Below are 13,969 nucleotides of genomic sequence, written 5' to 3'. Positions count from 1 at the left end.
TCAGGGACAGCGTTGGCTTACTGATGCAGTCCTCAGCCCAAATTCAATCCTAGGGCCAAGAATTGAGGAAGGGTTGCATTTGGAACTGACACACTTAGGTGTGTTTAAAAAAAATGCATATAAATATAATATGCGTTTTATGCGCTCAGCATGCCTTGCCCACATGTAAGAGCCCTTAGGCAATAAATCAAACGCCACACAAAATAAGTAATGACTATTTGAAAAGTTGCTTAATTCACACGTCTCCTCCCCCCACCCATGTCTCTGCAATGATGGTGAGAATTGTATTGCCTTTAGCAAGAGATCTGTCCCAGCAGTTGTCAGAATGCACGTTTAGGGTGGCATGGGCCAAGAAGCTGGTGTTTGGATTGCCCACACCTGAATAAAAATATGAGAAGCACCCACATGGGTAGGATATTGTAGCCAGGCCAATGCCCTTGTATCAATACATGCTCCTCTATACTGGTTGTGTAGACTCTGCTGAACAGAAGTGCAAAGTACAGAGTATATACAGTGGCTTGCAAAAGTATTCGGCCCCCTTGAACTTTTCCACATTTTGTCACATTACAGCCACAAACATGAATCAATTTTATTGGAATTCCACGTGAAAGACCAATACAAAGTGGTGTACACGTGAGAAGTGGAACGAAAATCATACATGATTCCAAACATTTTTTACAAATAAATAACTGCAAAGTGGGGTGTGCATAATTATTCAGCCCCCTCAGTCAATACTTTGTAGAACCACCTTTTGCTGCAATTACAGCTGCCAGGCTTTAAGGGTATGTCTCTACCAGCTTTGCACATCTAGAGACTGAAATCCTTGCCCATTCTTCTTTGCAAAACAGCTCCAGCTCAGTCAGATTAGATGGACAGCGTTTGTGAACAGCAGTTTTCAGATCTTGCCACAGATTCTCCATTGGATTTAGATCTGGACTTTGACTGGGCCATTCTAACACATGGATATGTTTTGTTTTAAACCATTCCATTGTTGCCCTGGCTTTATGTTTAGGGTCGTTGTCCTGCTGGAAGGTGAACCTCCGCCCCAGTCTCAAGTCTTTTGCAGACTCCAAGAGGTTTTCTTCCAAGATTGCCCTGTATTTGGCTCCATCCATCTTCCCATCAACTCTGACCAGCTTCCCTGTCCCTGCTGAAGAGAAGCACCCCCAGATCGTGATGCTGCCACCACCATATTTGACAGTGGGGATGGTGTGTTCAGAGTGATGTGCAGTGTTAGTTTTCCGCCACACATAGCGATTTGCATTTTGGCCAAAAAGTTCCATTTTGGTCTCATCTGACCAGAGCACCTTCTTCCACATGTTTGCTGTGTCCCCCACATGGCTTGTGGCAAACTGCAAATGGGACTTCTTATGGCTTTCTGTTAACAATGGCTTTCTTCTTGCCACTCTTCCATAAAGGCCAACTTTGTGCAGTGCACGACTAATAGTTGTCCTATGGACAGATTCCCCCACCTGAGCTGTAGATCTCTGCAGCTCCCCCAGAGTCACCATGGGCCTCTTGGCCGCATTTCTGATCAGCGCTCTCCTTGTTCGGCCTGTGAGTTTAGGTGGACGGCCTTGTCTTGGTAGGTTTACAGTTGTGCCATACTCCTTCCATTTCTGAATGATCGCTTGAACAGTGCTGTGTGGGATGTTCAAGGCTTTGGAAATCTTTTTGTAGCCTAAGCCTGCTTTAAATTTCTCAATAACTTTATCCCTGACCTGTCTGGTGTGTTCTTTGGACTTCATGGTGTTGTTGCTCCCAATATTCTCTTAGACACAACATTAGATTACACACAGGTGCACTCTATTTAGTCATTAGCACTCATCAGGCAATGTCTATGGGCAACTGACTGCACTCAGACCAAAGGGAGCTGAATAATTACGCACACCCCACTTTGCAGTTATTTATTAGTAAAAAAATGTTTGGAACCATGTATGATTTTTGTTCCACTTCTCACGTGTACACCACTTTGTATTGGTCTTTCACGTGGAATTCCAATAAAATTGATTCATGTTTGTGGCTGTAATGTGACAAAATGTGGAAAAGTTCAAGGGGGCCGAATACTTTCGCAAGCCACTGTAAATGTCTTGGGATTAACCCTTTCTTTGTGGAGTTATTTGCAGGGATCCCTTTGTTTGTTGCACCTACACAGTTTATAGAGCACCTAGCCTAAGGACCAGTTAGGGTAAGATTTGGGGTACGCAGACCAATTCCATAGACCTTAAGTGGCCAATCTTTCAATGTGGCCAGATAACTCTTCGCATCTCTCATACAACTAGCTGCCACGCCTGGAGGGCTGCAGTCCTTATACAGGTATAGGGCATGTTATCCTGAAAGCTTGGGATCTGGGTTTTTCCGGATAAGGGATCTGTAATTTTGATCCACATACTTTGAGTCTACTAAAAAAACTAAACATTGCTAAAACCCAATAGGATTGTAGAGATTAATTATATCTTAGTTGGGATCAAGTACAATGTACTGTTTTATTATTACAGTCAAAAAGGAAATAATTTTTATACATTTGAATTATTTTATTAAAATTGAATCTTTGGGTGATAGTCATTCTGTAATTCAAAGCTTCCTGGATAACGGGTTTCCAGTTAACAGATCCTATACCTGTATAAATGGTATGAACTGAGAAAGTCCTGCAGCTACTATGAACCCCAGCTGCTAGCAACCTTTCCCAGCATCCTCAGCTGGCAGCTGTAGTTCACATCCATTTCAGTTACAAGCAGTCTGGTTCATTGAGAAGCAAGATGACTTTATTCAGTTATAAACACCCACACTGTAGATCCCCCCCTTAGAGGACAGTAAAAGCTTATTCCCTTTGAAATACAGATACTATTGGATAGTGAGTGTCATCCTGAGGGCTGGGATAAACCTGTCCTTTTCAAACCATGGAAACTAAGCAACGATGTTCAGCCCAAACAATGCAGCAATTCTACAACCTTGTCAAAAAGTCTGCAAGATATAAAGATCCAGTTGTTTCACCAAAAAGCCCCCACCGGAAAATATTCTAGGTTGCTGGGCAAACGTCTCTTTTCTATTGTGCAAACATACAGCAAGTGGCACCTCTTCCATTCTAGCAGCCTCACTGGGTGGCAATACCAGGACTAGTGCAGAGTAGGGAGGCGCAGTTTTATGCAGAATTTTTGGTTTCCCCTCTGGTGCAACTTTTCGCAAAACTGTGTTAGAATTTCGCCGTGGAGTCAGTTCCGCCCGGTGTCAAAACTGCAGCATGGCCCTGCAGCAAGGTTAACCTGTTTGCTTAAAGTTACTGGATCAGTCACTCCTGTCTGTGTATGAACCAGCCTGTCATGTGACAACCCCACAGAATATCCCCTGGTACTGCCTAACCTGTGTATGACCAGGTCCGATTGGTTTCTTGCTTGTTTCTGCCCTCCCTTACACTGATTTCCATGTTTTCCTGTAACCTGGCAGCAGTGACAGCAGTTCCCTTGCTCTCTGTCAGTAGCCAATCCTCTTGTTTCGATTACAAGTGTAAATTTCCGTGGTTTTGCAAATTTATCAGCAAATCAAAATGCAGGCAGCTTCTCTCACCACTAGTGCTGAGCTTTGGTTGTGACTGATGGATCCCTTAGTATAAAAAGGAAGAAGTCCACCTTACACATAACTGGACACATTATACAATGTAACCTCCCTCCCCCCACAGCTTTGGTGCGCCCAGACATGGTTACGTGCTCTCCTACAATCAAACATAACAAACGTGCTGTACATCTCAGTTTTGCGCAGGGATATCTATACTCTCTTTATAAACCCCCCCTAAATCTGCTTGCCATGAAATTAAGGCATATTATATTCTCAAAGCAATACCAAAATACAGTATTATCTAGATTATAGGATTCCTTACCATTGCGTAGGCCACCAACTTCTGGCATTCACTGCGGTGGCTGTTGGGTAATTGATGCTGGCCTTCAATCATTTTATTAAACTATATGGTAATCCCTAACCCACCCACATACGTACTGCTTTTAGCCAGGGCCAATATGGGGGTCACTTTGGCTTATATGCTTATTAAATCCTGCTCTGGCTAGGCTGACAGTCTCATTATTTGGCTAAACCATACCGTGTAAACCTGCCAGGGAGAATGAGAAACCATCTATATTTATTCATCTAAAGTTCTCTGGGAGCTAAGGGCAGATCAGGGAATAAGATTATCCCACTCAGAGAACAATAGGATACGGCATATTTAAGCCCCCCAAATTATTGGTTAGCTGAAGCAGCAAACAAATGGGGAGCCATCTTTTTAGAGTAGAGCAATACACCAGACTTATGTTTCAGCATCCATGTCCCTTCCCTATAGCTCATGCTTCTTCGTCTCTTATCGTCCATACATGCCGAAGACCAAAAAACTGAAAAATACAGTAACTCCGACCAGCGAGACAGTAGCTGGAGCAGTGAAGAACTGGCGGTAGTTGATTCTGAAGTACCAGATTAATGCTAACATGACCACAAAAACAGGGATCATCAGGTTCCCAATAGGGGGTGTGAGGCCAGTATGCTCTTGGGAGCTTCCTCCAGACTCTGGGCTGGATGAGGATGTCGGGGTGGTGGCTTGAGAGCGGTGGCAGTGGATAACGCAGTTGTCTGTGATATGAAGTGAGCACAGGGTCTGCGAAGAGTCGTGGAGGAGCTGCCCCTGGAAAATTAGCTTCATTTGCTGTTCTTGGCCTGGGAAGTATTTGCTGTTGCACCAGAGGTCACATGATTAGAGATGGTAGAATAATAAGATGAGAATAGGCAAAAGAGAAAGGGAGAGAGAAAAAGGAGTCATCAGATATAGCAAAAATAATATATATATATACTGTAACTGTATCTGTGTGAACTGCTTTTTTTGTTGCATTCTCAGTGCACTTGTAAAAGTCAAGGTTTTCTCTGCTGCTACCTGTGCAATTCCTCCTCCATTATTAGGTAAATGGCAATTTAAAGGGATAGGGACACTTCTATATTTGCCTATATCTCCTTCAAAACCATTTTAACCTCAATTTGACCTCTCTTTTAGATTAACTGGACAAAGGTTGATTCTGCTTTAAGAGCGTGTTGGACTTGACTGGCAGAAAGAATATGGCAGTGCAGTTAAATTGTGTTGTCAGCTAATATTATGTGACCACAGAAGGGGTCTGAAAGAAATAAACAGCAGGAATAAAGCCCCCTAAGGAAAGTAGTAGCCTTCTTCATATGAGGAAGTGGAGTGTTTTTTTACGGCAATATATTATACTGAATTGGTAGGTTTATGTCAGTGATTTTGTTATTGATAGTTATTACTGCTATCAAAGAAAATGTTAAATCACAAAACTAAAGGTGTCACTATTACTTTAAAGCTCTGTCCATTAGCTCATCCATGATAATGCAGTCAAGTTGTATCTACTATGGAGCAGACCTTGCAGTATTTACCTACAGGCATGGACTAGCACTGCCTACTGCAGAACCTATGTACATATTATATGATACCAGTGACTGCAGTCAATTGTTCAGGTATAGGTTACATTTTCAACTCGCAACCTTGCAGCTATTGCTGAAATACACCTGCCAAGTGCATGCTGTGGTTGTTCAACCACAGTCTTAGAGGTGTTACAGGCTGGATATGTAGAGATTAGCTTTAATCTGGCCATACATGTTGAAATCTGTTCACGCTCAACCCAATTTGGCCACTCATGCGCAGGGCCAATGGGCAGATCATAGAGCAGGGACTATGAAGACACAATGGATGAGGACTGCATCAATGTGTTGATGCGGTTCTAGTCTAATGGGATTTTCAAACCTGAAAGATATTGGTTGGCCTCCTACATGGGCCAATAGGCTGCCACATTGTCCTGGAGCAGTGCTGTCCAACTTCTACGGTGCCGAGAGCCGGAATTTCTCTAGCATACATGGTGGAGGGCCGCTAATGGAAGCCAGTTTTGACCACTCCCCTTTTTGAAACCACACCCACTTCAAACCACACCTATTTTATCACAATGGTGGTAGCACAGCAAAATCCCAAATGCTTGGTTCTTACTGTGGGGATATCAACCATCATTCATATGTGAAAGAATTATGTCATATTAAGATATAACCTTAAATTTCATATGCCTCCTCTTCCCCTGTGGATAGCAGAGCAACCCCCAGTACATAATTTCACACCTTAGGGACCATTTAATGGCTATTTCCAACTGCTAACAAACTCCCACAACAAACCCCTGCCAGGTTCACCTCCCACAAGCAGCATAGGGCAAGCAGAGTATGGCACACACAGACAGCACTCTGCCTGTCCTATGCTGTCTGTGTGTGCCATACTCTGCCTGCCCTACCCTGCCTGTGTGTGCCATACTCTGCCTGCCCTAACCTGACTGTGTGTGCCATACTCTGCCTGCCCTTCCCTTCCTGTGTGTGCCATACCCTCCCTGACCTATGCTGCCTGTGTGTGCCATACTCTGCCTACAGTACCTATGTCTGAGGTGTGAAGAAGTGAACAATGGGAGTGATTACAGTCTGAGCCTGAGGTGTGAACAATGCAGGTATTAAAAGGTGTGAAAAACACAGGGGATTACATTTTTAAACAATACAGAGGGATTACAGCCTGAATCTGAGGTGAGAACCATGCAGGGGGCCAGTTAATCTCAGTACTGATACCATTTAATGCTTACTCAAAGGTAAGCCATCAAAGCAGCCAGACAGGTGGGGGGCCACACAGAGGGGGGTCGCGGGCCGCCAGTTGGACAGCACTGTCCTGGAGGAACCCAGTTGTCAGCTTTTATTGACCACCTTTAATCTGGTTTATATTCTTTATCTGTTATTTGTATCCCAATTCCTCACTATCTCACCTTTTTAACATCCCAATGGTGTCGTTTGGCCTGACCATAGCCACCTCCTCTGTTTCATTCAGGAACTTAAGCCTGACTGTCATGAGTGCTTCTTCAGGCTTCTCCCGAGTCATCCCCTCTTTTGCAAGTGGCTTTTCCTCCTCTTGTTCTATCTTTCTACCCACAATAAGAGGGCTTTCCGCTTCTTTATCATCTTCCTGTGTCACATCCTGCTCTGTGCCATCCTCCTCTCTCAGTGGTGGCACAGCCTGGCTGCGCTTGGATACCCCCTGAATATCCAGCATCTGATCCAGGTTAGCATTTTCACTGCCAGCTTCCTGCTCTCCACCAGGATCCTGCTCTCCTTCTTCTGGTTTCTCAGCTTGGGCTTCCGCAGGCCTCTGTGGTTCAGGACTGGCAGGTACTGGATTACTGAGTACCAGGAGAGGATCCCTGCGCCCAGTTGGGATTAAGCTTCCTAAAAGGGGGTCACTTCCCTCAGCAACGTAGGTTGAAAGCCATGCCAAGGTGATGGCTAGGAGTAGGATGAAGAGACCAACTGCTACTGTTACCTCATCTCCGAGACCCTCTATCATGGTTGGCGGGGGCGACTCCATGCCCATTTCCTAGAAGAAGGACAGATGGTCACATGTTACATGAAAGAGATACAGTGCCCACCATGCTTTACTAGGGGCCGTGAGCACACTGAGCAAACTATATCTACTGGCCAAGGGCAGGTAGCTATCATCCAACAGCAGAAGGAGGGCTGCAGGTAACATGTACTTCTTAAGCTAGAGATACATGTAAGGATCTGCTTGTTTGGCAAGGTCACCAGACAAGCAGATCTTATATGAGGTGGGCAGTATTGGGCCCATCCGATTGTTTTGGCCAATCATACGACAATGATGAAACGCAGGCCATCGAGACTAGGAAGGCATTAGTAAGCCGATCGAAATCTGTTCAATTTCCAGCCAGGTATTGGTTGGCAGGCCCAACAGAGCACCCCATATACAGGTAGATACGCTGCTGACTCTGAATGGGCCAGATTGCCCCTGAGTGGTAAGCTAAAAGGGGGTACTGTGCGGGCAGGTAGGAATACAAAGATGACCCACATTCAGCCCCCCCAGCTATCTGAAACCACAAACACAGGATGCCACCAACAATCCACTGCCACATAGGGGCCTCCCACACATTGAAGCAGGGGTCTCTCTGTATGATATTATACAATAAAAGGCCCAGACACTGCAGAGACAGGGCATCAGCCTTCAGCCCCTTGATAGACAAGGCCCCAAATTCCTTCTCTCTCAGCAGTCACCTGGCCTCCCACTCATTTTCAGAGCAGTCACAGAGTGACTATGGCACCAATACCGCAGCACACACAGTGGAACCAATGGCATTGCCTATCAACAAAACCCTATACAAGCACACAAACTCAGTCAGGGAATCATAGTCTGAATGGGGCTACAGTGTGCCTGTCACGTATAAACGCTAGGAAGTCGAGGCTACAATGGTACGGCCGGGTGTGATGATGTCACGTAAGGGGGTGATACACGTAAGGGGGTGAGGTCACGGCTCCTGAGTCCTGAGCGGGTCTAAATATGACGTGACGTCAAAAGCGTGTCACTTACCGCCCGGCTTCGCCTGGATCCCTCTTTGCCCAAACCCGAGTTCACAAGGGCCCACCCGTATCTGGAAGGTTGCGTCACTAACTACGCGCCCGGGGAAACGTCACCACACAGCGTCACTTTAGCTGGCCGGAAATAGGAAGTAGGAAGAGAGTAGCGATTGGCAGTGATTGGCGGGTTGTGTCTAGTTCCAAGTTGCTAATGGAACAGAGCAGTTTTACAGACTAGGAAATAGATCTTTCAGTGTAAGTTGGGCTAAAATCTAGTGGGAAAAGGAACAGTAATAGAAACTAGACAATTTCTTCAGATATATCTAGTTCCTAGTTGGTAATAGAACAGAGCAGCTTTACAGATTAGGAAATTGATCTTTCAGTGTAGTTTTGCTAACATCTAGTGGGAAAGGGAAAAGTAATAGAAACTAGACAATTTCTTCAGACATATCTAGTTCCAAGTTGCTAGTGGAACAGAGCAGCTTTACAGACTAGGAAATAGATCTTTCAGTGTAAGTTGGGCTAAAATCTAGTGGGAAAAGGAACAGTAATAGAAACTAGACAATATGGTCAGATATATCTAGTTCCTAGTTGGTAATGGAACAGTGTACCTTTGCATATAAGGAAATAGACTTTTTTTATATAGTTGGACTATGTTCTAGTTGGAAAATGAATAATCATAGGAATTATAAAATATAGTGCATGTAGGATAGATCCTACTTGTTTTTACGGAATTTTTCGTTGCGCGTCAAAAAGGGCGTTGTCACATAAAATCGGGCATGGTCACATCAAAAAGGCGCGGGTGCAGCAAAAAAGCACGGGCGACAAAAAAATAGACACAGGCGACAAAAAATAGACGTGGGCAACAAAAAAAAATAGCGTGACTAATGCGTTTTGTGAATTTTTTGCCGTTTTACAAATTTTCTTGCCGTTTCGCAAATTTTATGGCGAAGCGAAATGGGACAGATTCGCTCATCACTAATCATAATTGTAAAAGAGGCTGTCATTTTATCCCGGTTTAGAAGTGCTGTCACCTAGTGAAATAAAGTATTTCAACTAGCTTGTTGAGAACCACTGCCCTATAAATATAAGCTCCATATCATGATAGAGTCCAGCTCATTGCATGTTAATCAACAAGGGAAGGGATTCTGTTGTAACATCCAGACTTCCAGAACCACCAATTGGCAGATTTATGACTGATTCAAGTCCTGGCTTGAACTGTCAAACTCCGCACCAAGGCACCATGTTGGCAATGGCTTAGAGCTGTAAGTCAGTTTTTTCAGATGTCGCTTCAGTCTTCCAGGATCTCAGAAAACATTTTTCGGCGCTTGTTCTCCCCCAGCTGGCGCTCCTCCCAGTATTTCCTCCGCTTCACAAAGTGCGTCAGGGCAAAGTTGCGGGCGATGTGGTGACCGACAGGATCGTTCTGCAGTTGGTGGAGCTTCTCGACTGTGTGAGAGAGAGAGAGAATATATCAAATATAATGCCGTATTACAGGAAGGGATCTCTGGATCACCCCAGTATAGCTGTATAGCAGACATACCCAGCTTCTGCTCTATCTCATCTTTGACCCTTAAGGTTGATGCCGTCCACATGCGATCTAACACACGGCTGCCATATTTATTGCAGGCCAACTGCATACAGTGACCCTAGGGAAACACAGAAAAGTGACTGCATGGAAAATAAAACGAGGATGATGAAGGTGGTACCTAGCACTGATAGGCAGGTCATGTTTAGTTGGCATTACCCCTACTGACTGGGCACAATAACTGGCAATAGTACTATATTCTTCACTCCTCATTTTAAAGGGGTGGTTCATTATGGCATTATGAGCAGTAATTAGCATGGCATGAAGGACAGGTCATGTCAGACCAATTGGTGCCAGCTATGGCACTGTTTAACTAAGCAGGAAGGCATTATTTTGGTCCTGAAAAAGGAGAAGCATTTGTTTTCAGTGAATGCAAATAAAATTTTATTTGAAACTATTACAACATTTAAATCTAATAGTGTCTTCCAATATAGATCATCTTCCTATTATGAATGTATGCATGTATGTATGTAGTATATCTTAATGTATAAAGTGAATATACGGTCTGCTTTTCTATGCCTGCGTTCTTTATGCGGGTTTGCTCTTATGGCAAGGGCATATGGGGCAGATTATCAGCCATACGGGGCAGATTGTCAGCCAGAGGATAAGAGCAAGACTTGCCATTTTTTTGCAGATATTGCCTGCAATGCTTCTGGGTACAACTGTAGGAGCTGCTGCTTATTATTTAACTTGATGAAAATTAAGCCATGTTGATAGAAAAAAAAACATTTATTATTTGACTCCTACAAAAAAAATTAAGACCAATTGCATCATACAAAAAGAGCTTGTTCATCTTTAAATTGAATTTCAGTTAATATATATTTAGTCTGCCATATTTGTGCAGAAGTAGGCTGTTGGCATTATATGGTTTAAACTAACAGGCTGAAAAGGGACTGTCAGGTACTGTGGCACTATACTATGGGGTAACATGCACAAACATTGATTGGCAGAAGGAATGGCTTGTCAGTGTATTATAAAATATAGTAGTAGTATAGTTGAAATATACTAGTAATACCATTATACCAGCATACTAGTCGTATAGTAGTATTATGCCAGTATAGTATGGCTCTAGTGGTATAGTAGTATTATACCAGTATAGTATGGCTCTCGTGTTATAGAAGTATTATACCAGTATAGTATGGCTCTCGTGGTATAGTAGTATTATACCTGTATAGTAGTATTATACCAGTATAGTATGGCTCTCGTGGTATAGTAGTATTATACCAGTATAGTATGGCTCTCGTGGTATAGTAGTATTATACCAGTATAGTGTGGCTCTAGTAGTATAGTAGTATTATACCTGTATAGTATGGCTCTAGTGGTATAGTAGTATTATACCTGTATAGTATGGCTCTAGTGGTATAGTAGTATTAAACCTGTATAGTTTGGCTCTAGAGGTATAGTAGTATTATATCATTATAGTATTGCTTGATTACTATAGTATTAGTATAGTACTATTATACTAGTAATACCAGTACTACAGGTATGGGATCCCTTATCCGGAAACCTGATATCCAGAAAGCTCCGAATTACGGAAAGCCTGTCTCCCATAGACTCCATTATAAGCAAATAATTCAGATTTTAAAAATTGATTTCCTTTTTCTCTGTAAAAATAAAACAGTGCTTTGTATTTGATCCAAACTAAGATATAATTAATCCTTGCTGGATGCAAAACTATCCTTATGGGTTTAATTAATGTTTTATTGATTTTTTAGTAGACTTAAGGTATGAAGATCCAAATTACGGAAAGACCCCTTATCCGGAATATCCTTGGTCCCGAGCATTCTGGATAATGGGTCCTATACCTGTACCAGCAAAGTATTTTTTTCGCTTTATGTATACCTTTATTGTATTATTAGTAGCTAATATAATATTATTGGTATCTTATATTTTTATATATAGATGTTATTGTGCTGGCAGTATTGTTATAGTAATACTAGCATATTGTTTTTATTTGTTAAATTGTTATTCTTTGTTGTTATTTATTTAATATTTGATTAGATTGGAATATTGTAATATGTGATCTTGTGTATTTGGATGCCACTGATACTTACTTTGCGTTATTTCAGTGTTAAAGTGCGCTTTTTCGCATATATACACACACAACATGTGCAGCAGTAGTCAAGCAGGCTAAAGAATAAACTACAAGCATCGGCACGCTTGTTCCTGAGCGCCGACGTGCACGATGACGTCATCGCGCACTGAAGCAAGAAAGGGCAGTGCAGGTCCTGTCGCCGATTGGTGTAAAGGTAAGTGTTTTTTATTGCAGGGACGGCGATCCAGGTACCAGGAAGAGAAGAAAGAAGATGGCGGCGTCATGGGACTTAGATTCAGAAGGTGCGGACAGAGGACCAGCTGGACCATGGGATTTTTTTAATAGGATTTCAGTAGCTATCAGGTAAGTAAATAACATGGCAAGTTAAAAAAAAAAAATTCAAACTCTGTCAGTATCGCTTTAACAAGGTTTCTCCGGGGCCACTTATGGGGTGGACCTGCTATACGTCATTAATTCCAGCCCTCGGTGTGAGGTAGAAATGGGGTCAGACTGTATAGTGCTGTGACAGAATTTGCTTATAAAATGTAACTTGTTAAAACGCTATGTCAGTGTTAGTGGGTACGACGTTTCTTATAGGGTGTAAAGTAATGTATAAGAAGGAAAGTACTACACGGCCGTAAGCGCTGAAGGTAAACCAAAACAGAACTGCTTCCAAGGACCTCTGAAACCCCGGGGGGGGGATTATTTCAGGCACTCGAAATCTGAGCTCTGAATGAATGAATTTTTCACAATTTTATCTCTGTATAGATTTATCAGAATCATAATCCACTTAAAACACAATTTTGGATATTGCAATAATTTCACTATAATTTTCCATTTAATAATATCTGAGGCAATTTGATGTTTATTTAAACTAGACTCCATTTAAAGGAGAAGGAAAGGCAAAGTCACTTAGGGGTGCCAAAATGTTAGGCACCCCCAAGTGACTTTAATCGCATACCTTGTACCCCGGGCTGGTGCCCCTATTAGGAGAAAACAGCACCAGCCCGGGGTAGCTGTAGTGAGCGCTTCCTCCTTCCTGTATCGCCGCGCACGCATGCGCAGTAGAGTGAATAGTGGAACTTTAACAGAGAAGTCGGCTTTTCGCTCGCTACAGGTACCCCGGGCTGGTGCTGTTCTCTCCGTACAGGGGCACCAAGGTACAAGTTAAACGATTAAACTCACTTGGGGGTGCCTAAGAATTTGGCACCCCCAAGTGACTTAGCCTTTCCTTCTCCTTTAAATGGAGTCTAATTAAATCACCCGTTGCACAGGAGTCAAGCTAATCATTTAAAGGAATAACCTATTACAACTTTGATCAAACCTCCAACTGAAGGTTCTGCAGAGTGCAGGCTTATTTACTAGTGCAAGTGTAGTGTGCATAGTTTCATTTTGTCACTTTTTTAGACACAAAACCGCAGTACACAGTCGTGCTGCAAACCTTTGATGTCTGGAATTTTAAATGTGCATAATAAAATTGACACAGTTTGCATTGATCTATTGATCAATGTATTTTGTGTGGAAAAACACAGAGTGTGGAGACCTTGACAGGACTAAGCAAGGGGTTTGGGATGTTGGGTTTAGGCTATTATCTACATCTTTTGAGCCTAGAACTTGTAAAGTAATATAAATCACAGGTGCACTCTGCTGCTACAATACAACTAAAACTTTTATTCATTGTATATGTATCACTTTTCATGTCACTTATCTTATCGGAAGAACCAGGCTGACTTGCTGGCCTTATTCAGCACATATTTCTCCGCTGTAATGAAGGATGCTGAGGTCAGCATGTCCAGTTAAAGTATTGTTTTGCCGAGTGAAATGATTCAAAGGCAAATGCACCAGCAAAGGACTAGTGTATCCCCAGATAAGTTATGCTGTTGGTTGTGATTTAATAGCACAGAACCAGAATCTATGCAGCTGAG

At 42.8% G+C, this 13,969-nt stretch overlaps 1 protein-coding gene across 1 annotated transcript; it reads right to left on the bottom strand.

Annotated features, from left to right (window-relative positions):
* Positions 1–2,743: 2,743 nt before the first annotated feature.
* On the bottom strand, positions 2,744–8,541 carry tmub2 (transmembrane and ubiquitin-like domain containing 2). Its single transcript, XM_002935538.5, has 3 exons — positions 8,435–8,541; positions 6,828–7,432; positions 2,744–4,709 (listed from the first exon to the last, which is right to left on the bottom strand). Exons 2-3 carry the CDS (start codon positions 7,427–7,429, stop codon positions 4,346–4,348), a joined length of 966 nt encoding a protein of 321 aa, XP_002935584.3. The 5' UTR covers positions 7,430–7,432; positions 8,435–8,541; the 3' UTR covers positions 2,744–4,345.
* Positions 8,542–13,969: the final 5,428 nt, after the last annotated feature.

Source organism: Xenopus tropicalis, chromosome 10 (genome assembly GCF_000004195.4).
Source record: "Xenopus tropicalis strain Nigerian chromosome 10, UCB_Xtro_10.0, whole genome shotgun sequence".
Classification (NCBI taxonomy): domain Eukaryota; kingdom Metazoa; phylum Chordata; class Amphibia; order Anura; family Pipidae; genus Xenopus; species Xenopus tropicalis.
Note: the sequence above shows the minus strand (reverse complement) of the source record. Positions and strands in the feature narration are given on the sequence as shown.

What these genes read in the sequence shown, in the direction of transcription:
- tmub2 (XM_002935538.5), bottom strand. Translation starts at nt 7,429, where the DNA reads ATGGGCATGGAGTCGCCCCCGCCAACCATGATAGAGGGTCTCGGAGAT. An exon ending in ACCATTGGGATGTTAAAAAG is followed by an intron (nt 4,710 to 6,827) that starts GTGAGATAGTGA and finishes CTGGTGCAACAG; the next exon opens with CAAATACTTCCCAGGCCAAG.